General features: G+C 37.8%; 2 protein-coding genes across 3 annotated transcripts in view; both read left to right on the top strand.

Annotated features, from left to right (window-relative positions):
* The window catches only part of LOC131435881 (muscarinic acetylcholine receptor DM1), a 313,338-nt gene that overhangs the window by 151,513 nt on the left and 135,426 nt on the right, over window positions 1-26,399 (top strand). The gene's annotated exons all lie outside the window — the stretch shown is intronic.
* Window positions 11,554-12,150, top strand: LOC131433854 (uncharacterized). Its single transcript, XM_058600460.1, has one exon. The coding sequence runs from the start codon at window positions 11,554-11,556 to the stop codon at window positions 12,148-12,150; it is 597 nt and encodes a 198-aa protein (XP_058456443.1).

Raw genomic sequence — 26,399 nt, 5'->3', positions numbered from 1 at the left:
ATAGGCCTCCTCAAGCGCATGCGTAACAAACGTACGCCATTTAGAATACCGGGGAAAAAATTCCTCCACTTTTCATCTTCGATAGAGAGAATCTCTCCGTATTGGGACATAGTTTTGCGAATATAAGAACCGTTGACGCTTGAGGGAAGATCATGCACACGCACTTCTATAGCACTATCTTCCATATATACTGGAATGTTGTACTTGATATTTTCATGCTCCACATAGTGCACATTATTATTGTCTTTAGCGAATTGAATTGCATCCAACTCTTTATAAAACTGGATATAAACAACATTATTGGTCTTATTGCATTGGAGTAAATGCACACGTTTAATGTCAAGATTCATTTGCTCCTTAAGCAAACCTTCAAGTTCTCGTATCGAAGGTCGAATTTTGCACTGTCTGAAGTCAACAATAATTGTATTCTTTCGTACCGACGGTAGCTTCTGTTCGTTTGGTTCACTCATTTTCGAGGTCTATTGTTCACTACACAATACTGTACTTGGTTTCTTCTGTCCCCAACGTAAGCGGTTTTGTTTGTCGACTGACTTGGATGAGATGTAAACCCGAACTGATGAGCCGGTGTACTTTGTTCTATAGAGGATACTGATGGTTTCTATAGAGGATACTGATGGTTTCGTTGAAGGGGATGCTTCATTGTTGTTGGCGACTGTCACAGCTGTACTGGGGTTGCTTGGGGTTTGTGTGAAGGAAGCACCGTTGTCCTTTGGTGTAGTTGTCTCCTTTTCCAGTTTATCACATGGCTTACCATAGTGAACAGCTTTTTGGCAACATTGACATGTGGCCATCTGATTGTCATAAGTAACAAGTGATTTGCACGGAATTCATGTATCTTGACCGAAAATCGCATAAGAAGGTATAGGCCTCTTCAAGTGTATGCGTAATAAGCGTACGCCATTTAGAATACCGAGGAAAAAATTCTTCCACTTTTCTTTTTCGATAGAGAGAATATCTCCGTTTTGGGACATAGTTTTACGAATATAAGAATCGGTGACGCTAGAGTGAAGAAGTGCTAGTCATGCACGCGCACTTCTATAGCACCATCTTCCATATATACTGGTATGTTGTACTTCATGTTCTCGTACTTCACATAGTGCATATTGTTATTGTCTTTTGCGAATTGAATTGCATCCAACTCTTTATAAAACTCGATGTAAACAGCATTATTCGTCTTATTGTATTGAAGTAAATGCACACGTTTAATGTCAAGATGCATTTGCTCCTTAAGCAAACCTTCAAGTTCTCGTATCGAAGGTCGAATTTTGCACTGCTTGAAGTCAACAACAATTGTATTCTTTCGTGTCGGCGGTAGCTTTTGTTCGTTTGGTTCACTCATTTCGAGGTCGTTTTATTGTTCACCACACAATACTGTACTTGGTTTCTTCTGTCCCGAACGTAAGCGGTTTTGTTTTATCGACTGACTTGGATGAGATGTAAAACCGAACTGACGTATATAAAGCTTGCTTCATTTAGAATTGGAACAAACTTTTGCTCATATTGTGGCGCTCATGGTGGACGGATTTGGAAGCTCTTGGCGCTCACGTGTCGGGAATTTTGTCAGCTTCACGTATGATTTTTGACATTCCGCAAATCGACTGTACTTTGTAAACAATCAACATGGAAGCCGAAAGAAGGGAAAAAATTGTGCACAGTTATTTGGAAAATCCATTGTGGTCTGCATCTAGGCTATCTAAATTGTGGTCTGCATCTAGGCATCTAAATTGCCCAGAAATACCGTATGGCGCGTTATCAAACGGTATAAGGAAACATTGACAACGATTTGGAAACCTCAAGCCAATCGTCGGAGTGGAACTGTTGACCGGAAACTGCGTGGTAAGATTTTGAAGACGATCAAGAGGAATCCTAATCTGTCGGACCGTGGTTTGGCCAGAAAATTCGGAGCTGCCTATAGTACCGTGAAGAGAACTCGACTCTGGGAAGGAATCAAGTCGTATCGAGCTAGCAAACCGCCAAATCGGACCATAAAACAGAATAGTGTGGTCAAAATTCGTGCTCGGAAACTATATGGCCTTGGCAACGGCTTAGGGGATGTTTCAGCCAAGTTTAAACTTGTTTTTGCCGACAAATTTGCAAGAAAATTTATGATTTGGCAGGGCATTTGCAGCTGTGGTAAAAACGAAGGTTTTCGTTACAAATAAGACAAAGACATCGGAACTATACCAGAAAGAGTGTCCACAAAAATGAATTTTGCTGTTCATTTGATCCAGCGACCATCCCGTAATGTTTTGGCCAGATTTGGCAAGCTGTCATTGCAGCAAAGTCGTTCAAGAATGGTATGCAGAGAAAGGGGTCCAGTTTGTTCCGAAAAACCTTAACCCACCCAACTGCCCCCAGTTCCGCCCTATTGAGAAATACTGAGCAATCGTGAAGAGGAGACTCTAGGCCAAGAAAAGGTTGACATCAATCAAATGACGACCTCGTGGAAAAGATAGCTAAAACGATGGACGAAGAAGGTGTGCGCCGCCTAATGAGCCGTGTTACAGGAAAAATTCGAGATTTCCTTCGAAACCGTGACGAATAATTTTATCCGTATTTTTTCTTAAAAGTATGAAGAAAACGCTTCATTTGTATAAAAAAAGATCTTGAATTCAATAATAAATAACTGAAATATCGGCAATTGTTTTTGTTCCAATTCTATCTGAAGCAAGCTTTACGTGGAATTATCGAGATATGTTTTTTTGAAGTTTCAAGGTTACAAAAAATAGCCTTTTTTCAAAAGCCTATACCGTAAAATCTAATAAAGATACAAAAATTAGTTCAAGAAACGAACTGTGCGCCTTTTCCTTAGCTTTCGAATAAGCGATTCCATAGAACAACCTTTCAATTTAATTTAATGAAAAAAGTGAAAAATTTATAAACAAATAAAAAAGTTCCAAACATGGGCCTAATTGTCTTTTCTTTTTCAATTGAAAAAAAGCTTTCAAATAAGCGATTCTATAAAACAACCTTTAAAGTTAATTTATTGAACAAAGTTAAAAATAATAATCAAATAAAAAAGTTTCAAATTTGGACCCATTTTATTTCTTTTTTTAATTTAAAAAAGAAGCCTTAGAGGTTCAACTCAATCTTGCAAAGTTGCAGAGTGGAAAGATCAATACTTTGCGAGCAGTGAATTTTTCAATCACGACCCGCACGCGCGGAGTGTACCGCAGCGCAACTCGCTCGAATACGGGCTTAACTTGTCGACTCGTGTCGCGCCACTGATCGAATCCTAACTTTGACAGTTTATTGTAAGCAACGTTCCAGTTAAGGTCGCGGTTCACAAATCAAAAACATTCGTTACGTCGAGCTTCTGCTTCCCTTCTTAAGAAATTAGATTTTTTGCAAGCAAATTATGTTTTGTGTGCACCGTGTAAAATTGTTTGACTTTAATTGTTACTTCAGGGTAAATTGTTTTTCTTTTAAATATAGCATGATTTTTAAAATAAAGCCATCAAAAGTTTGATATTCATGATTTTTTAATATAAAGACATCAACAGTTTGATAAAAAATAGTTTTTACTTTTTGTTCTCGGCATCACAATAATCCTTTTTTTCCCACGAGATTCCCTACATTCGTAACAAAATATATCGATGTGTTCATCGTATGCGCTGTCTTAAGAATACTCCAGTTTATTGGCAAAACTCTTTTGTTTTAATTCGGTATGATAACCGGAAGGCAAATATGGTTAATTCTAAAATGGCAATTTGAGAAATGCAATGTTACATGTGGAAATTTGAGAAATGCAATGTTACAATGTAAGAATTACTTCTGTATAGTCGCTGAATATAGACACATTGTCATCACTGTCATCAGTCTCAGAGGATTCAGAATCTGTGATCACTATTGCATAAGCAGAATTTTATCGTGGCTTACAATAAACTGTCAAAGTTAGGACTCGATCAGTGGCCCGACATGAGTCGACAAGTTAAGCCCGTATTCGAGCGAGTTGCGCTGCGGTACACTCCGCGCGTGCTGGTCGTGATTGAAAAACTCACTGCTTCGAAAGTATTAATCTTTCCACTCTGAAACTTTGCCTAGATTGAGTTAAACCCTTAAGGCTTCTTTTTTCAACTAGGAAAAGAAAAAAATAGTCCCAAATTTGAATTTTTTTTATTTGTTTATTCATTTTTAACTTTTTTCAATAAATTCACCTTAAAGGTTGTTTTATGGAATAGCTTATTTGAAAGCTAAGAAAAAGGCTTTTTTTTGTAAACGTGAAACTTCAAAGAATCATATCTCGAAAATTCCACGTAACATTGAAATAAAAAAATACGTGTCGAATTTTTTCGAGTTCTTCACCGAAAAAATAGTTAGACAGAACAAAATTGGATGGCTGATTTTGCGTGGAATGCCTCATATATAGAAGGTAGGAGATAGATAAATAAAATGAAAATCATTTGTAATTGTTTTGTTTACATCTCCGCCTTCTTTTCTATTATTTCTCTCAGTGGCATGTTTAACAAATTTGTTCTAGTATTTACCGTTTATACTGGTTAGACTAGTGAAGTTCGAGTAAGAATGAAATAAGGTATTTTTAAATGGGAAACTACAAAGTGATAATAATAATCCTCTTTTTTGAATTAAATTCACCAGTTCAGGACGAATGTGATATATTAATATTCATCCCAATTGTATCAAGTTAATTCAAATTGGTGACCAATTCCAGGCATAAGAATGCTTGAAACCACCAAATGACTAAATAATAATTTTAATAATTTTCATTTTTTTGTACATTTATAAGCGAACGATCGATCTCGGTATGGTCCGACTTTGTCAATACGAAGTGTAAATTGACTCCCACCCCCATCCGCCAAGCGGGAGTACGCGCCCTGTAGCTACTTATCCAAAGCCTAGGGGTAAACAACGGTATAGATAACTTGGGTAAAAACTTAGTTGTAATGGGTGATTTTTTTCATTTTCCAAAAAGCGTCCGGCTTGACCCTGGTCACCCCTACTTAATTTCTTTATTCTCTTCAAGACCGAAGATAAAACTTACATTCTGTCAATTTATTGATAAAAAATCTTGAACCCAAAAATTTACATTTCAGTCTAAAAAATAAGGGTAAGGAAGTAATCTAGCAATTTTGCTGAAATTTTTATGGAGGTTGTTTGTAGTGTTTGTTAAAAAATCATATTATATGTGGAAAAATGTAAATTGTAAATTGTCTCGAAACGGTTTTTCTTCTGTGGTCATTTGCGGCGAGCACAATATCTCTAGAACTGGGTTCTAAATTGCTGTATCAAGTTCGTGAACGAAGGATTTTGTAAAAAAAATTTTTTTTTGTTATTGGCAATGTTTTTTCTGAATAAATTGATATAATAATAACATATTGATTACTTTATTATCTATTATTTACTAAAAATCCGATATTTTTTCCAGGTTTGTTTATTTTCAACATCTCTCTAATTGAAAGTCAAATTGCCAGCTATTGGCTGTTCTCATGGAACTAGGATGCAAGACTTTAAACTGAAAAAGGTTAGTCATTGAGACCCCAATTGTTTTTATGAATGGAATAGAAAAGTGAATTGGGACTACAGATTGCCTTCCTTGGGTACCCGTTTTGCGCCATAAAATTCGTTGTTGTGAGCAATGGGACTTTCGAGAATATCCACACGTGGCGAATTTGTCCGCACTCTGGAATGAAACAATGATTTTGGATGTAAACTATTGTGTTAATCAATAAATTCTTGCTCAGAAGAAACTATTCATTTTCATCAAAAGATTCTAGTTAAATGATAAAACTATATATGCAGTGATGGGTGAAAAAAAGGTCTTGTGAATAACACAATCTCTAGAAATTTGCGTTTTTAATTTGTATATTCTGTTTAAGTGTAACATATAAACAAATCTTCAACAATGGATGAACGAATCTTTCATTTTATTATTCCGGCCTCAGAATCTATGGTCATTCACCAGAGTAAGTCTCTATCTTCTTCTATTTTGGCTTTCTTAGCAACGTGAGACTGAATTTGGTCGAGCCAGTATATTACCATAAAACATCCCGTTAGAAAGTTTGGATATACAGTCAAGACGATTTAACCGCTAAGAACTTAACCAATTAGTAGCACCAATCATAGTGTCATATGGTCAAATACTAGTGAAAGATATGTCCATATGCTATAAGTTCACATAGATACAATAATTTATGCCCATAAATTTGACATTCATTGGTACACAGATATCAAACAAAAACTGGTTAAACACACGCGAAGTGTAGTACATTATGCTCATCAATAAACCCATTAAATGTACAAGCAAAGATAAGAACACTCATCAGAAGCACTCTTCTCGAAGTATCTCTTCGATGACGATGGTTTACCAATAGCTAGCGATTGTCGTAAATAGAACGCAAAGTTAGTCACGAATAGAGTGAAGGTTCAGAATCTTAAAAGTTTAAATTTATCTCTTGTTCCACTGTGTCGAATGAGTGGTCGATTTGTTAGGCCTTACTAGGAATACGGGTGGGTATCGTGTATTTTAGGCAAGCGTTGTGAAGTAGGAGTATCACCGACAAAATTAATATTATGAATGAAAATTCTTAAATTATAGAATTAAAAATCTCAATTTGCTTGTTGTTTACACAGTGTTCGTTCAGTGTAAAATCGATTGAATTTTTAAAAATTATTTTATATATAATTATTTTAACTGAACATACATAATATGATACGCCGTTATTTTGAATTTCCTGCACTGGATTGAAGTTAGAAAAAGACGGTCGTAGAGGGACAACAAATTTGAAAATCATCAGTGCTTAGTATTGTAATATTTTTCTATTCAATATGTGGTGATGGGTCTGATGATCTGTGGTAAAGCTTTGGAGGTACACTGAAAGAATTTACCGGCCACAAGCTGAATGGTTTTTGCTTCATCCGATCCCCATAACGATTTTCAGATGATTTTAATAAGTCGGCCATTCAATTTCCCCTCTGTCAAAAACAAATTGATTTGTATGAATATCATTGAAAATTTGTTTGAAGCACATACACTTATAAATTGAATGAATCCAAAATGTAGATGATTTTCGCTTCAAAATTAATCATCACAGCAGCCATATAGGAAATACTATTCATTTTGTAGTGCGTATGATGTTCGTGCATACCATAAACCGAATGAATTCAATCTACACCAATCGTCGGATGAAATTAAGGAGATTTTCATGTAGTTTTATGTATCACGGAGTCCTTATAATCCGGATGATATTAAGATGAATTAATATTGAAATTATACAGCTGGAAATGAAAATAAATTAAAATGCAAATGACCTACTATTAAAAAAAGTTTTAATTATTCTCCACTTCCATTTTCAAACATTTCTATGACAGTTGAATTTTTTTACAATTGCATTGGAGTTCAATGAGTATGAATAAGAACTGGTCAAAGTGTCAAAAAGGTATCACAGTATATGGATATTGTTCAAAATCGATTAACTGATATGTAAGAGCTCCTAACAAAGGTGGAAATGATCAGATTTGATAAGAAAAATATGACGACGAATGTCCCACACACTTTCGTCAACCAAGATGTTGGAACGGATTTTGGCCTATACTTTAGTTAACAAAAATTGATAAGATTATTCGCAAGAGTGTTTTGGGCTGAAACCGGAGGAGGCCTATGAAATATTGTACGAATAATTTAGTTTGGGCAATTTCAGTTTATTTTATTGAAATAGTATCAAAGCCATAAAAAAGTTAATTTAATTAATAGAATTGGTTGAAGCTGCAATTTGTTTTCCTTTAATAGATTTAGATTTTTTTTAAACATTTTCACTGAATTTATAAAAACAATAACACTGAAAGAAGAAGATACAAATAACACTGAAGATAAAAATCATTTATTTAACAAAAATAAAAATATATTTTTTCAAATTTAAATTTGGTTTATTTTCGCATACGTGTTATTATAATTATAATTAATATATTTTAAACCGATCAGCACTATCACCCGATTCATCTGGAAGACTTTGCTTCTAACCATTACGACGACAGTTTTTTTAAGTTTTGATCTGCTTTTTAAAGTTGGTCGTATTTTTGTTGTTGATAAAACGGTTCATAATAATCGAATGATTTATTGCCGAATTTATGTAAATCCACTAACACTGATTACACCAGAAATTACCGAGCGTGCTATTTTTCTTTGAAATAAATTCCGAACTGTAAAACATATCGCAACATTGGTCGTATGTATGCGGATCAAAGATAGTTTCTTCTGGCTTCTTGCCCTTGACTAAAATAACTGAAAGACAATTGGTTGAATAGTTGATAATGTCTCAAGAAACTTACCTTCCCACTCCATGGTAGTTATAATAATATATTTAATAAGGCGCTCTGCTTTAGTATTAAAATGCCGAGAGCAAGGTTTTCACATATACCACTTAGACACCTGGGACAATGTTGCAGAGAAACCGTAAGATTTATTGTTACATATTCATTGAAACTTTTCCATTGAACATAAGTAGACATTTCAATATTCTGTATAAACTATGCTGGAGTCGGTTGAGTTATCGTACTAATTTTCGTCAGGGTATTCAATGGATTGTACACAAACTTTTTACAATGGAGTGTGTAGGTTGTTAAGTATCGTAACAATTAAAAGCTTAATTTTTCCGCTCAACAATTTTTCTGAAAAGAATGATGTGTACAGTTTGAATATATTCACTATTAAGTAGCAGAAACCAAAATAAGAAAAATATATTGCACAGTGAAAAATATATTTTGTCATCAAAATACAATAAATTGTATTTAACCGAATAGTTCCGATTGAGAATCACTTATTTCCGCTGTGGAATTGGTTGGTCAAAAGAAAAATACAATGGTTTATTAATATAAGAAAATGTAAGAAAACTTTAAAGTTGAAAGTATCAATTTCATATAAAATATCGTTTGCTGTGAGATACACGACTTTTCCGTTTCCATTCAAATGCAAATTATATTACTGTTGAAAACCGTTATAATCTTTCCAAACGATTTCGCAATAAATTCATTTAAGCAGCCAGAAAAGTGAAATTAGGATAAAGTAAAAACGTCGAGCGCTTTGATTTATTTTTGTTACTTATTGTCTGTAAAAGTAATGATTTTAAAAACAATTTCCACGATTATTTAAAATAATATTTTTATTTACAATAAAATTGATTGATAGTAAGAACATGATTGACTTGTACACTAAAAATCTGCGGCAAAGTATGCATATGATCAAGTTCTGCATTGCAGTATAGTTACAGTGATATGTTGGTTTCCATCTCCATAGCAATCCTGGAAAAAAACGCTTGTAAAACGAAAAAACTCAGATTTGATCCATTCCAAGAGTATGCAGTAGCTCCATGGTAGAATGAAAACTTTCTTGTAAAATTTTAATCATTTTTCATTCTACTGATTAAATCTGAGTTTTTTTCTTAAAAAAGCATCATCATTCATTTCAATTCAGTTCTTTGGCTCGATTTTCTATTAAACATAAGGGTCGGAGGTCGGAGCAAGTCTCCTCTTATCAAACTGATTGTTTAAGATAGTAGATACAAATAAAATATAATTGATCCGCTATACGGATTCAAAAGGGTTTTGAATTTATTAAATCAAGGGGCAATATACAATCCTAGAAAAATAGAATTGGCCACAATAATTGTTTGTCTAAAGCAGAAATTGCCCTTACATTACGTAAATTCTAAGTCTACTACAGACTCTTATTTCACTGAATACTCACCAAAGTACTCTGACACCAGGTTTTCCAATATTTCCATCGAGCACCATTCTTAATCACTGATTTCGTATCACCACCACAATACGTATTAAATAGAAACCTTAAACGTATAACTTCGGTTGAAAAACGCGTTTTGTTTACATTCTGTCATTGACTTTTCTGACAAGTTATTCAAAAATATTTTAACAATTGGAGGAAACGCACTGATAATTAATAATAAAATCATGCTATGTTATTTTTCCTTCCACATTCATCAAAGTTTCATTCAAATTTCGAAAGAAGAAATTCTTCTGTGATCGATTGTAAAACACTGCAAAATGAAAATAATACATGCATGGAAAGATTTTTGTTACGGGAATATCATATAACAAATTCATTTCGATTTTATCAATTTCACATACAATTGTAATACAATTCCATATATTTATGCCAACCATATAAATGATGGAAGAAAATCAGAAGAAATGAGTATGAAACTCATTTTTCGCTCATCATAAAATTATTCGAACTGTTCTATAATCCATTTTTAGGAATAAACTCTTCTCAGGAATTAAATGACAATGGGTAACATACATTCAGTCTGATTCATGATGATTAACACACAGTTCACTAACATTTCAAACGTAACTGACAGTCATATAATATACGAATGGTAATCACACATATAAGAAGTAAAACTCACTGAATATTGATCATATGATCATGCAGATTGTTCTATCATTCAATAGTCGGAATTCTCAGTTATTTAACGCATTGAATGAAGTTTCATTCAAAATGCGGCTGGCGTTTTCTTTCAGTGTAGGGAAATAAAGAGAGCTGCTATACGCAGCAGTCAAGTGTTAGTCACGCGTGTTTCAATTTATCACAAATTGGCGACCGGGATTGGATTTTATTTTTCGTCGACTAGCTGGATATGTTGCCGTGTTATCGATACAGGTGGGTTTCTAATCGAATACGGCTGGACAGGGAATATAAAAAAAAATCGACTGCCTAACAAACTGAAAGCAGGAATAGCTCACACCATTTTGTTTGTAGGTGTGTGTGAGAGAAGTAGCCTGCGTCTAGGAAGCAGAAAGTAAAGCTCTTAGCACTGCGTCTAGTAAGCAGAGAAAAAGCTCCGGAAAGGTAAACACAACAGAGTGTTTGACATTCTCGATTGATCTGTGTCTTGAAAACAGAATAGCCCGCGTCAAGAAAGCGATGGAGAATTTTTTGTGGTATTCCTGCTTAGAATTGTAGGAAGAGCTCTGTGTCCAGAAAACAGAAAAGCCCGCGTCAAGAAAGCGGTGGAGAGATGTTAATCGTACCTAGAAAGGTCGGAGGAGCTCTGTGTCTTGAGAACAGAACGATTAGTGATTGAAGGAAGCGGTATTAGGTGAGAAAAATACGAATCCGAATTCATTAATTGTACTAATTTGACCAAAGCTTGTAGATAAAAAATACGATTTGTATTGGCCAGTGTGAGGCTAGTACCCAAACAGTGGGAGCCATATCTTAAGAGAAACGATGGATGAAAGCAAAATCTTTTCTAAGCTGCCTGCATTATCGATTGTGGGAGTTCCCTTAACGGATCGCAGGAACAGATGGATTACCCGGAAGCGAGGGTTTGAGATTTATCTGCGCGCATCAAAAATAAAGGATGGAATTGAAAAGAAGGATATGTTGTTGGCTTGCGGTTCGTTTGAACTACAAGATATATTCTTCAGCATCCCGGGAGAAGATGTAGCAGCTGAACAAGAAAATGGTATCGATCCATATATAGTGGCAATGCAAAAGTTGGACGATTATTTCGCAGCCCAAAGTCATGACGCTCATGAGCGGTTCCGTTTTGGGCCATGACACCGCAGTCAGAGGAGACACTGGAAAAATTCCTAATGCGAGTGCAGGCACATGGTACAAAATGTAATTTTGGTAAATCAGCGTCGGAGAGCTCCGGCATTGTGATAGTTGGCAAGATGCTCCAGTTTGAGCCAAGTCAGTTACGGGCAAAACTACTTCAGGAGAAAGATCTTACCGTAGAAGAGATTGTTAAGCAAGTAAACGCGTTTGAAACGTCACGTGTGGCGAATGATCAGATTGGGGGAAGGAGTATTCACTTGCAAGTATTCAGATCAGCGGATAACGTGCACTACGTTGCTGTACCGTGCAAATTCTGTGGTCGTTCTCACGGACAACAAACTTGCCCAGCACGAGATAAAACATGTATGAAGTGTGTGAAACGTGGTCATTTTGCTGGAGTTTGTTACTCTTCTCCGGTCTTTGCATCATCAAGCCGATCGATGGACAGCAGTAAACTGAACAGACCGAAGTTTCTGAAAAGACCTCATGAGCGGTCATTATCTAATGAACGAATTGAACTTGTTGAGTTGAGATGGTATCTTCTGGAGGCGATTCAGATGAACTCATTTGGGCGAGAGTGGGTGGCGTGCTGATTGAGATGCAAATAGATTCAGGTGTTCAATCTAACATCATCGATGATCGTACGTGGGGGTCGGGGAACAAGAATGGAGTTTACGTGATCGGGGATATACGTACTTCAGATCGAAGATTTAGGGCTTATGCTCAAGCAGACTGCTTCGAAGTTATCAATATGTTTGATGCAGAAATTGATATTTCGGATGGCCATAAACAGCTCAAAGCTGTGCCAAGGTATACACACCCACTACCCACCATTGAGGATATACGGTAGAAAATGAACGGCGCAAAGTACTTTTCACGACTTGACATAAAGGACGCTTTTCATCAACTCCAACTCGACGATGAAAGCAAGCATCTGACCACTTTCATAAGTCATCGTGGGCTTTTCCAATACAAGCGTGGAAAGAATGTTTGGAAAAGGGGGTATGGAACTATACAAATGATCTATTGAAGCCTTATCACGCATTCCGAGACGAGTTGGGCACAGTAGGTGATGTAGTTGTGAGAGGTAGCAAACTGGTCATACCGAAGAGTTTTAGACAAAGAATGCTTGAACTTCCAGTGAATTGATGCTCGGCCGAACCATACGCACCAAACTACCATCACTACAAGATTTCTCCACAGACCCAGTTTCGTCTACAGACTACAGGGACAGGAACTTGCAAATGAAGGAGAAAGGTAGACTAGTGGAGGATCAACGGTGGAAAGCTAAGTCATCCGAGATTGTGACTGGAGATAGGTTATTGGTGAAGAGCGTTATTCCTGGTAATAAGCTCACTACAGTCTTCTAATGAGCTTCTGATGAACACGGAGGTTGACGAGCCAGAGATACAACCTGCTATGCAGCAGAAAGATACAAGTATGGAAGAACCAAGCAGATTTCTACAGTAAAGAGCACACTGTTTTAATATCATATAATGGATTTCATGATTTATGTCCTACTAACTTTCAGTATAAGTATAGGGAACTTGAAATGTAACAAAGGGAGATGTGGTGATGGGTCTGATGATCTGTGGTAAAGCTTTGTAGGTAGGGAAATAAAGAGAGCTGCTATACGCAGCAGTCAAGTGTTAGTCACGCGTGTTTCAATTTATCACACAATAAAATTGAAAATGGAATAGGAAATTGATAAGTAAATGAAGAAACTCGAAGCACAGTTGTTTGAGTACATTGTATTAAAAGGTGTTACGATCAAAAATTGGTTAAACAAGAATGTGTGTTTGGAACAGATAAACTTTTATTAGAAAATTGAATCTGTTTTTTATTCAAGATCAAATCATACAGAATCGAGAGAAATTATATTCCTTCAAGCTTCCTAGTAGCTAGTATAACCTATAGAGTGAAACAGTGTTCTGATCGCTTAGGTTATCCTAAAGAAAACGAAGTGGGTTCACTATCTTAGGTACTTCCAAGCACCGGAATCCGAGAACCGGTATAATCGAAGTCGATTCGTAAGGTCACCAACTAACATGACATACAAACTCTACTAGTTTATTATTTTAGTATTTGAAAATTTTATACGATTTTGATATCGTACTATAAACTCCAGTTAATTTTTACTAGTCGATTTTCAAGTGATTGCACAATGTACGAGGAAAGCAAAAAGTGCACTCAATTTTCTTAGAGATCGTTAAGCCGATTTTCTACAACTCAGATTCAAATTATAGACCTTTTAATACTAAATCCTATTGTTGAATTTCTCCTGGATCCGCCTACTGCTTCCTAGAAAAAATGCAAGGAATGAATTAAAAATGTGTACTCGAATTTTATCCGGAAACGACTTCCGGTTCAAGAATTACAGTCTGATAAGTATAAACATTCCATTAACAGGAGCGTATTTCTATACAAAGTTGAGCCAAATGCATTCAACTTGCCGAATAATTCTTCAATTGGACAGGTCTGATTAGTTTATGACCAAATACGTTGATTTTGGATATATCGGATCATCGTTCCTGGTTCCGGAAAAGCGCTCGTGTTTTTCTAAACCGGAAAGCGTTACATGCATTACTTTTTTGTACGTTATAGGCGTTACGAAGCGTGACTTACATGCGTTACTTTTTTATAATTTATAGACGTTACGAAGCGTTGCAAGAGCTACGATGTATTACATACGTTACTTTTTAGTAAGTTTTAGGCGTTACGAAGTGTTACCTTTTGTTAATTACGAGGGTAATTAATTAACGAAGGTTTAGTTTTTGTAAGATAGTGGCGTTACGAAACCTGATATGTGTTACTCTGTATAAATTTTTGACGTTACGAAGCGTTTTTTGCGATTTGTTGGCGTTACGTACATTACTCTTATGTGAATTACAGGCGGTACGAAGTGTTATGTGCGTTACATTTTTGTAAGTTAGAGACGCTACCAAGCGTTACATTCGTTACTTCAAATAAGTATTAGGCGTTACGAAGCATTACTTGCGTTTTGTAAGTTATAGGCGTTATAAATCGTTACATTTGTAATTTTTGTTTGTAATTTTTCGGTGTTACAAAACGTTACAAGTGCTATATGGTTAAAAGGTACAAGCGTTACGAGCATTACATCCGCCCTGATCCTCTCGAAATCAGAAACAAAAACGAAAAAAGTTTGGGAAATATGAAATATGATCCTGTAGATTACACCCTGAGAGAGAGGTTTTGGGAGTTCCGTGATGGTCAAAACTACACTGCCGATACAGCACACAGCGGCAGGTCTTACGAAGCAGAACAGAGTCAAACCGGAAAGAAAAAGTGCTCGAGCATGCCTTAGTTAAGCAAGATTCGTCAGATGAGAAAGATTTCCTGCCGCTGGATCCCGCACATCCATATTTAGGGCTAGAAACGACTTCGAGTACATGTTTGGCTGAACCTCAAATCAGAAAAGGCCAGTATTAGCATGTATAATGAAGTGATTGAAGACCGAAATCGCTGTGAAATGGCTCTACATGAAGCAAATGAGCATCACTACCAGGGTTAAAATCAACGGTTCAGGTTTCAATTACTTGGGCATCTTCCTCGTTTATTTGTTTTGGCTTCCTCGTACTATTATTTGTGCGTTAATTTATCTATGAGAAATTTATGTTAGTTTGGTTTTGAAATTTCAGACCACTACTTCCGGAATCTGAATTCGAAACCGGTATAACCAAAGTAAGTTTGCACGACCATCTACTAATATGACTAATCGGTTGCGTTACTCTATACTGTGAATTGTCGTCATTCAAAAGTAGGAATGTGAATGATCTCAGAATATATGGCATCATCACAAGTCTTGTGGATTGTTGTGCTATATAAATATTTAGAAGGTCTTAGACATATGTGACAGAAATAACATGCCAGTAAACGTTAAGAAATGTTATACAATATCCTTCTTCCGGACACAGTCACATATTTTATTTAAATTCTTTATAATGACAGTTTCAGTGGAAAAGTTTGAAGTGTCTAGTAGAAACGCCGGTAAAAGGCAAACCGAGAAGTAGGTACACAAGTAAGTCTTCAGTAACATTTTTTTTTTTATCTGAGGGCCCCTTCCGAAACGAAATCAAATTGCTACAATCTGATGGCGGCCAGAAAGTCGTCATTCGTATTTGCTTGGCACGACTGCGAAAGTATTGCACTACGGTGCCAAATGCAGGTATTTTATAATAGCTTTAACTTCATGTCAGTGAAACTGCGAGGTGGCATTAGTAGTTCGAAATAAACTGATAATATACTGATGAGTCGGAATCGAAGCGATTAAATATGGAGATAAATCTGTTAACTCTACTAGGAACAAAACCGGCATAAGATTCTATCAGTAACAGCATCTGTGCTCGATGCATTATGTGTTCAACAAACTGCATGAATCGCTATTAACAACTTGCTAAGCTTATCACCCGTTATAATGCAATGCAAACGAAGATTTTTCCAACAACTGAATGCTTTAGAAAACCGTTTAGATTACCGTCGTTCTGGTAGTCGCTAATGCACTTGCCGTTTTCCTGCTGAGTAGATTTAAATTTCCCATCCGGGGTGCTTAGGGCAATCATAGTCGCGCTTCTTTGCCAAGCCGGGCGTTATACAGGGGAAGTGTAAACACTTCCTAGCTGAGCAGCAATGAATGGTCGGTTCAGTTCCTCCAATTTCATCCCTTCTCGTTGGCAGTGGGTTGGAAAGATGTAACAAGTGGAACGGATGGTGGCATATACTGAAAAAAAAACTATCAATATTAGCTAAGGCATGCTCCTCGTTTGCTTTCTGGATTATATTTCTTGGATGCGCGTCAATGGAAGCGTGAGGTATGCAACGCATAAGTGTTACATGAAAAGGCTTAAATTGCCCTACTCATAGCTGCTTCAATCTATAAAAATTAGACTATTCAAAAGTGACGGCTCACGAGTGGGCGTTCCTATGAATTACATCAATCCGATTAAATTTAAATGTACGTATTCTCTACCATATAGGCATATAAAATCTAGCAATTTGTTGTTTTTAACTTATACGGCCATAATGTTGGTGTACAAAGTGGGGAATACTTATGTTTAGGTATAGTAAGAATTCGAGTTTTCTAGCCTATCATTTTTAATCAAAATATTGAATAGGTTGGTTTTGATGATTGTAGATGATTGTAATGATAGTTTGACATTTTTTTTTTTAAATTTCAACGATGTTTGTGGTTGCTGTTGCCGTTTACCTTTCAGTGAATCTAAATTAAAATAACACAAAATTGATCCCTTCTTCTAATCTCTGGCGATCTCCGATTTCGAAGCAAACTGTAGTAAGCTGAACTGAGTAACTTTTATGAAGACATTAAACAACTCAGATCAACCGTTATAGCATAATAAAAGAAAGCTAAATCATATTACCATCATTTGCAGCAGTGGTGCTAGATATATTAAAGAATAACTGTCCACCATCTTCATTGGAACTAACAAGATCTTTTTTTTGTCACTAACTTTTTCGTTCCCCCTTTCCTGTCTCTTCACCATCTCGATGGCAACTTATTAGATCTCTATCGTTTTCAGACATTTTGTCCCCACATCCCTTTTTTTACCCCGTTTCCACAATATTTACTTTTTTTTTCATCTCTTCCGTAACATCACCATCATCGTCCATGGAAGACCGCTCCAGTCGAAAACCAGCATGCGGGCCACCCGCCAGGCCTTCGTAGCCTGGGGGTGTTTCCCGCGGACCCACACGGACCGAAGGATGCGGCCAACATGGATATTTGCAAACGCCATATGGAAGACCCTCATGCAATATCCAATTCACCGGCATTACATAATGATACTATTCTAGTTTTAATATAGTCGTAATTGAGATTAGTAAATATCCTTGGCATCTTAGAGCTTAAGCAGTGTGCCTTAAAATTATATTGTAATATTGAATAAAAAAAAATATTAAAGAATAAGCCATCGTTCGGACCTTGTGTCGGTTTTCCTTTAATAACTTTTTCTACAAATGTCTGATAAAGTCTTTGAAGTTTTTCTTTCTCGTTGAATCAATATATATATATATATATATATATATATATATATATATATATATATATATATATATATATATATATATATATATATATATATATATATATATATATATATATATATATATATATATATATATATATAATGGATGTAAGTTTGTATGTTTGTAACGCGATAACATCGGAACTACTGACCAGATTGTCACCAAACTTGGCACAGGTACTTCTTGTATTTCAGAGATGGTTTAGGGAGTATTTTTATATGGGAGGGAGCGTAGCAAGTGTCATTACCAAGGGGGGGTCATGAAAAAATTCATATAACTAGACAAGAATCGATACGTTTTGAAGACCGTAGAAACATTTTGCATACCTTAGATATGGCTATATGAGGGGTGGATGTAGCAAGTGCCTTTAAATAGGGGGGTGTAGTGTTTAAAACGGCATAATTCCGAAACTACTGAACGGATTGCCACCAAACTTGGCACAGATACTTTCTGCTCTTCTGAGATGGTCATAAGGATATTTTAATGGGGGAGGGAGCGTAGTAAGTGTTCTTAACACGGGGAGGTCTTGAAAAAAATTGTCTAATTTGACCAGAATAGATACTTTTTTAAGACCATAGAAACATTTTGCATGTAATAGATATGATTATATGGGGGGTGGATGTAGTAAGTGCTTTTAAAAAGGGTGGTTGTGATGTTTGTAATGGCATAACTCCGGAATTACTGAACGGATTGCTATCAAACTTGGAACAGTCATTCGTGCCGTGACTATCGGATCGATCGGACGTAAATGCTGCTTTCTCCAATCGCGTGGTGAATTGTTTTATTCCGTTATCAAGGTCATTCCGTATTCTATTGTCTGCATCAGTGCGGTCGAGTGATAGTTCTAATTAATCCGTTCTCAAGGCCGACTGTGAGCTTGTGTAAAGCAGCACTGCGTGTGGTACCGTTAGCCAGCGCCAGCTGGGCGCTGCGCGTATATCGTTTACATATTGTATACATTATAAACAGTGATAAATAATCATAGTGATAAAATAAGAAACGTTTCATTGGACAGTGTAGTGAGAGACTAAAAACAAAGTGCTTTTTCCTCAAAGAGGTTTTTTGCACTTTATTGAACTGGAATATTCACCGGTTGCCTAGGACCGGGCCTTGTCGGCCGATCACCCTTCGAGAGCTAAAGCTAAGTATTTTTTTTTCTTTTTCCTTGTTGTTCAGTACCACTAGATTTTTATTGCCCCCTAATATTTACCCGCACGGACACATTTCCGTGCCATGACAAAAGGCACAGAATTGCCTGACCTTCCCCTAGATGATCAAATGGATGCTTCTGATGGCAATAAATCTCGCATTAGAAGCTTTCCCGATGGGCTTGCACTCCCGGCCGGACCGTATGCGGTTTACATCCGGACCAAAGCCAACGGTAAAAAATTGAACCTTCTAAGACTTTCTAATGACCTGTCCTCGCGATACAATACTGTACAAAAAATTGAGAAAGTACGCCCGGACAAGCTTAGGGTCTTGTTAGCCAGTGCAAAACAGGCTAATGAGATCGTTCAAAGTGAGCATTTCAAGCGGGAGTATCGCGTATACGTACCAGCTCGCGAAGTCGAGATAGACGGCGTGATCACCGATCCGAGTCTGACTTGCGAGGACGTTCTTAAGCATGGGGCAGGCGGTTTTAAAAACCCCCTACTCAAGAACATTAAGATACTGGACTGCAAGCAATTGCGTTCAGTATCGACCGCTGAGGATGGGACTAAGTCCTATATCCCATCAGACTCGTATCGGGTGACTTTCGCTGGCTCGGCTTTGCCTAATTACGTCCTCCTGGACCGAGTCCGTTTACCTGTTCGTCTTTTTGTGCCGCGGGTCATGAACTGCACCAATTGCAAACAATTGGGACATACAGCATCCCATTGTTGCAATAAATCCCGGTGTATAAAGTGTGGAGGGAGTCATGCGGAAAACTCCTGCAGTGGAGACAATGAAAAGTGTCTCTACTGTAAGGAGGGGCCGCATGACCTCTCTGATTGTCCCGTGTACAAATTGCGTAAGGATAAAATGAAGCGTTCACTCAAGCAACATTCCAAACGCTCTTTTGCGGAAATGTTGAAATGTGCTACGCCACCAACCGAAAATCCTTACGCTTACTTGTCAACTGACGAGAGCGAATATGATGACCCCCTCGAAGGTACATCTTCGGCTGTCCCTCATAGCTCATCAATTAGAAAGAGAAGAAATAAATCTTCTCAAAAGCTCCCTAGTAAGGGTTCGAAGATGTCCTCTGATGGGTTTCGAAAAATTACAACAACTGGTAGTGATGGCAAAAAAACCAGAGAAAAAAGCTCCAGGCCTTGGAAAATTAAATTCCGAGCAAGAATTTCCATCACTTCCTGGGACTTCAAAACCCCCGAAAGTCCCTAAAGATCAGTCAGAAAATTTACCAAATACTGGGTTTGTTAAATTCTCTGATATTGTGGACTGGATCATGTCTACTTTCAATATTTCTGAACCTTTTAAAAGCCTGATAATGGCTTTTATTCCTACAGTTAACACATTCTTGAAGCAGTTGACTGCAAAATGGCCCCTTCTTTCAGCGATCGTATCCTACGATGGCTAAGACACCCACCGAGGTCACGGATTCAATCACTGTTATACAGTGGAATTGTAGAAGTATCATCCCAAAAATAGATCCTTTCAAATTTCTAGTAAATAATCTGAAATGTGACGCATTTGCATTGTGCGAAACTTGGCTAACTTTTGAAATACCCTTAAACTTCCACGATTTTAACATTATCGTCTGGATCGAGATGATTCCTATGGAGGAGTACTTTTGGGGATCAAAAAGTGCTATTCTTTCTATCGCATTAACCTCCCCTTGATACCAGGTATTGAAGTTGTCGCACTTTAACTCACACGGTACGGGATGGGGCTGTCTTCACGACGATAACAGATCAACTATGATCCATGATATCTGCGACAACTTCAATATGACAATCTTGAATACGGGAGAAATGACACGAATTCCTGCACCACCAGCAAGACCAAGTGCGCTAGACTTATCCCTTTGCTCGACATCGCTACGGTTGGATTGCACGTGGAAGGTAATCCCTGATCCCCACGGTAGCGATCATCTACCTATCGTAATTTCAATCGCCACCGGATTAAGACCATCGGAAACAATCAATGTTTCGTATGACCTCACACGAAACATTGATTGGAAATGCTACGCAAATTTGATATCTGAGAATCTAGAAACAATACAAGAACTTCCTCCGGAGGAAGAGTACACGTTTTTGGCTGGCTTGATTCTCGACACCGCGACTCAAGCTCAGACGAAACGTGTACCCGGCGCGAAAACTAACATCCGTGCCCCCAACCCGTGGTGGGACAAAGAGTGCTCAGAATTAAACGCGGAGAGAACTTCATCATTTGTCGAGTTTAGGAAAAACGGAACACCTGATAATTTTAGAAACTACGCGGCATTAAACGCTAAAATGAAAAGCTTGATTAAAGCGAAGAAAAGCGGTTATTGGCGTCGATTCGTAGACGGATTATCGAGAGAAACATCAATGAGCACTCTTTGCAACACAGCCCGACGAATGCGCAACAAAAACACCACAAACGAAAGCGAGAAATATTCTAACCGCTGGATATTCGATTTCGCTAAAAAAGTATGTCCTGACTCTGTTCCGGAACAGACAATCATGCGCGTTGCTTCATCAAACAGAAACGAAACACCTTTTCCGATGATCGAGTTCTCACTTGCGCTTTTATCGTGTAACAATAAATCTCCGGGGTTAGACAAAATCAAATTCAACTTGTTGAAAAATTTGCCTGACTCTGCCAAAAGGCGCTTATTGAATTTATTCAATAGGCTTCTTGAGGATAATATTGTCCCACATGACTGGAGACAAGTAAGAGTTATTGCCATTCTAAAACCAGGGAAAACAAGCCTCAGATCACAATTCGTATCGGCCGATTGCTATGCTTTCCTGTATCCGGAAATTGTTCGAAAAAATGATTCTGTTTCGTCTAGACAATTGGGTCGAGACTAATGGCTTACTTTCAGATACACAATTCGGCTTCCGCAGGGGCAAAGGAACGAACGATTGTCTTGCGTTGCTCTCAACCGAAATTCAAATGGCATTTGCTCGTAAAGAACAAATGGCGTCAGTTTTCCTAGACATCAAGGGGGCTTTTGATTCAGTTTCCATAAACATCCTATCTGAGAAGTTGCATCAGCATGGTCTTTCACCAATTTTGAATAACTTTTTGTATAATCTGTTGTCCGAGAAATACATGTATTTCGCGCATGGTGATTTGTCGACAATACGATTCAGTTACATGGGTCTTCCTCAGGGCTCATGCTTAAGCCCCCTTTTATACAACTTTTACGTGAACAACATTGATGAATGTATCAACACATCTTGCACGCTAAGACAACTTGCCGACGACAGCGTTGTGTCTATTATAGGACCCAAAGCTGCCGATCTCCAAGGACCATTGCAAGATACCCTCGACAACTTGTCGACATGGGCTCTTCAAATGGGTATCGAGTTCTCTACGGAGAAAACTGAGCTGGTTGTATTTTCAAGGAAGCGAGAACCAGCACAATTACAGCTTCAGCTAGGGGGTGAAACCATAGCTCAGGTCTTCACATTTAAATATCTCGGGGTCTGGTTCGACTCCAAAGGCACTTGGGGATGTCACATTAGGTATCTGAAACAAAAATGCCAACAGAGAATCAATTTTCTTCGTACAATAACCGGATCATGGATCATCCAGGAGACCTGATCAGGCTGTACCAAACAACGATATTGTCCGTGATGGAATACGGATGCTTTTGCTTCCGATCCGCGGCGAACACTCATTTCATCAAGCTGGAAAGAATTCAGTATCGTTGTTTGCGTATTGCCTTAGGTTGCATGCAGTCGACTCATACGATGAGTCTCGAAGTGCTCGCGGGCGTCTTACCGTTGAAAAACCGATTCTGGGATCTCTCATATCGATTGCTAATCCGATGCGATATCTTGAATCCGATGGTGATTGAAAACTTCGAAAGGCTTGTCGAACTCAATACACAGACCCGTTTTATGTCCTTGTATTTTGATTACATGGCTCAGAATATTAATCCTTCTTCGTTTGTTTCCAATCGTGCTCATTTCTTGGATACTTCTGATTCTACTGTGTTTTTCGACACATCCATGAGAGAAGAAATTCGTGGAATCCCAGATCACGTGGCCCCAAATATTTTTTATAATAAATTTAGAACAGTCAACTGTGAAAAGGTGTTTTACACTGACGGTTCAAACATCAACAGGTCCACAGGCTTCGGCATCTTCAATCAAAACATCACCGCTTCTCACAAACTCAATGATCCGGCTTCAGTTTACGTCGCAGAATTAGCTGCTATTCAGTACACGCTTGAGATCATTGAAACCTTGCCCAAAGACCATTACTTCATTGTCACGGACAGTCTAAGCTCAATAGAAGCTCTCCGGGCAATGAAACCAGGAAAGTATCCCCCATATTTCCTGGGGAAAATACGGGAACACTTCCGAACTTTATCTGAACGGTCTTATTTAATATCGTTAGTCTGGGTCCCTTCGCATTGTTCCATTCCAGGCAATGAGAAGGCAGACTCATTGGCTAAGGTGGGCGCATTAGAAGGTGATATTTATGAAAGACCAATCTGCTTCAATGAATTTTTCAGTATCTCTCGTCAGAAAACTCTCGAAAGTTGGCAAACTTCATGGAGCAATGACGAACTGGGACGATGGCTACACTCCATTATCCCTAGGGTATCGACGAAACCTTGGTTCAGGGGGATGAACGTGAGTCGCGATTTCATTCGTGTTATGTCGCGGCTCATGCCAAATCACTACACTTTCAACGCACATCTCCGGCGTGTTGGGCTTGCGGAGAGCGGTCTCTGCACCTGTGGCGACGGTTATCAGGACATCGAGCATGTCGTGTGGTCGTGCGTAGAGTATCGTGACGCCAGGTCGAAGCTACTGGAATCCCTTAGGGCCCGAGGTAGACCTCAAACATTTTGTTCCCACATCCCCTTTTTACCCCGTTTCCACAATATTTACTTTTTTTTCATTCTCTTCCGTAACATCACCATCATCGTCCACGGAAGGCCGCCCCAGTCGAAAACCAGCATGCGGGCCACCCGCCGGGCCTTCGTAGCCTGGGGGTGTTTCCCGCGGACCCACACGGACCGAAGGATGCGGCCAACATGGATCTTCGCCAACGGCATATGGTAGACCCTCATGCAATATTCAATTCACCGGCCACTACCGATCGCTTCTCGAGAATCCGCTACCGCTACATTACATAATGATACTATTCTAGTTTTAAGTTAGTCGTAATTAAGATTAGTAAATACCCTTGGCATCTTAGAGCTTAAGCAGTGTGCCTTAAAATTATATTATAATATTGAATAAAAAAAAAACTTGGAACAGATACTTATTGCTCTTAAGAGATGGTCATAAGAGTATTTTTGTGGGGGAGGGACCGTAGCAAGTGTCCTTGACCCCCCCTGGTCATAAAAAATGTGTCTAATTTGACGAGAATCGATATTTTTTGAAATCCATGGAAATATTTTGCATTCCGTAGGTATGATTATATGGGGGATGGATGTACCTTCAAAAAGGGGGGTGTAATGTTCTTAACGGCATAACTCCAAAACTACTGAACGTATTGCAATCAACCTTGGCATAGGTACTTCTTGCTCTTCAGAGATGATCATTAGGACATTCTCAGCAGAGAAAGTGTGTAGCAAGCGTTCTTAATTCAAGGAGGCCATGTCGAAATTTATATTATTTAAAGAGAATTGATACTCTTTAAAAACATACATACATTTTGAAAAACTCAAATATGATTTTAAGGATATTTGTGGCAGGTGGATATAATCAGTGCCTCTAAAAAAGGAAGTTTAATGTGAAGTTTATAGAATTTTCCATAAAACGATACTTCTTGCTGAGTACAGATATTATTTGCGCTTCAGATGATCCTAAGAGCATTTTTAAGAAGAGAGTGGGAGCGGGTGGATAAAGTAAGGGTCTCATCCAGGGGAGGAGCAAAGTTCAAATTGTTAATATAATCGAACGTAACTCCAAAATAACTTAAACTCACCACACCTAACTAGGATGGATATTTTAAGGTGGAGAGAGTGGGGGAGGGGGGGTACTTTTTACTTTTCAGAGGTGGTCACGACAAGCTTAGATATTCATTACAAAGGTTTATTGTAACATTTTCTTATTCGTCGTCAAACAAGATAGGGGGGCGGATTCAGACTAGGAAAAGGGGATCTTGAAAATCAATTTTCATCTTGAATTTTTTATAAAATAAGAGAGGGGCAAGAATGTCAAGATTGTATTGCTATCGTTAATTTGAATTAAGTAGTACTGCTATTGTTAATTTTAATGAATTAATCGATACTTTTTGAAGAGCACAGATACTTCGTACACTACTAAGAGGTGGTCATAAGGGTTATCATGGAGGAGAGCTGTAGTAAGTTCACTAATAAAAGGGGAGTTCAATATAAAATTTATTCTACGAGAAACGATGCATCTTGACAAATACAAATACTACTTTTATGTCAATGTAGATTAAAAGGTTATTTTAAGGGAGAGGGAGTGCAGCAAGTGCCCCAAACATGGGAAGTGTAAGGTAAAATTGATTGAATAACAATATAAAACTGTTCGGAGTATTACACTAAGTAGGACAACTTCGGGAATTTGGTTCGGCCTTTACTTCCCGAAACATTTCCGAGCAACGCCGGGTCATTCAGCTAGTTTCCTATAAAAATAATATACGCACTGATTTTTAGGCGATTTTTTTTTTGAAAAATAAAAAAATCCCATACAAACTTGAAACCTTGGGCGCGAAAATATAGTTTCTCCGATCGAGCTACAATTTCTCATGGTGTTTACGGGACCCACAAAGAACACGAAAAGTTTAGTGGAGCTGAAATCAACATTTTGTCCCACCCTAGAGTCCATCTAAACTGTTCAAAATATACCCAAATCAAGGAGCAGCTAATTTGAATCAAATGCAGTAACATTTCCTTTTCGTTCATAGACTGATATGCCAGAACATACCTCAGAGGAGATTAACTGGGCCCAGCTAAGAGAGATATAAAAATACACGAAAATGTTGCAATACTGCCCATTGTCTGCTTGACTCGCCATCGTAAAAAACCGACGAGATAATATTACTTCGGTGCTTCCAGTGGTCATTTCCCAAGTTGGCAATAACGGAAAGTTTCAATGTTGCACGGCGATGACCAGCAGGCACTAAATTTCGGCAAAATAACTGACTTGTTTTTTGTTCGGTTGATACGAGATGTTTACGTCAATTGGTAAAACGTTGCTCTTGTTTAGCAACGGGAATGCATATCACATGACTAAGTTTGTTGTGAATCATTCTCTGTTGAATTGTGCATGACCCAGGATAAGGCAATTATGCATCTAACTAACCATTCAGATGCAATCGTTTAAATACTCCTTTTCAATAGAATTTGATTAACATTTCGTTCTATTCATTGCAAAAATAAGGGAGCGTAACTCCCGGTTAGAGTTCATTGCTACTGTGATTCTGATAGCGGATTTTCCCGAATCAAAAACGCAATCATGCAAAATAATATCGTCATTTATTTGATTTCTAGCTTTCAGGCTGCGTTGCAATGCAGAAATTTGCTGCTCTGAAGAATCGAAAATTTAATTTAGCAATTTCTCGTGCCGAGAAAAATTTTCCGCTTCACCGCTAGAAAGGACTGCAGCGAACAAAGAGTAATAATATTTCAATTGAA

Source organism: Malaya genurostris, chromosome 3, assembly GCF_030247185.1.
Source record: "Malaya genurostris strain Urasoe2022 chromosome 3, Malgen_1.1, whole genome shotgun sequence".
Classification (NCBI taxonomy): Eukaryota; Metazoa; Arthropoda; class Insecta; order Diptera; family Culicidae; genus Malaya; species Malaya genurostris.
This window is presented reverse-complemented; position numbering and strand designations above follow the sequence as displayed.

Bases quoted from the DNA above. Each gene is read 5' to 3' on its own strand.
- LOC131433854 (XM_058600460.1), top strand. From the start codon at position 11,554: ATGACACCGCAGTCAGAGGAGACACTGGAAAAATTCCTAATGCGAGTG.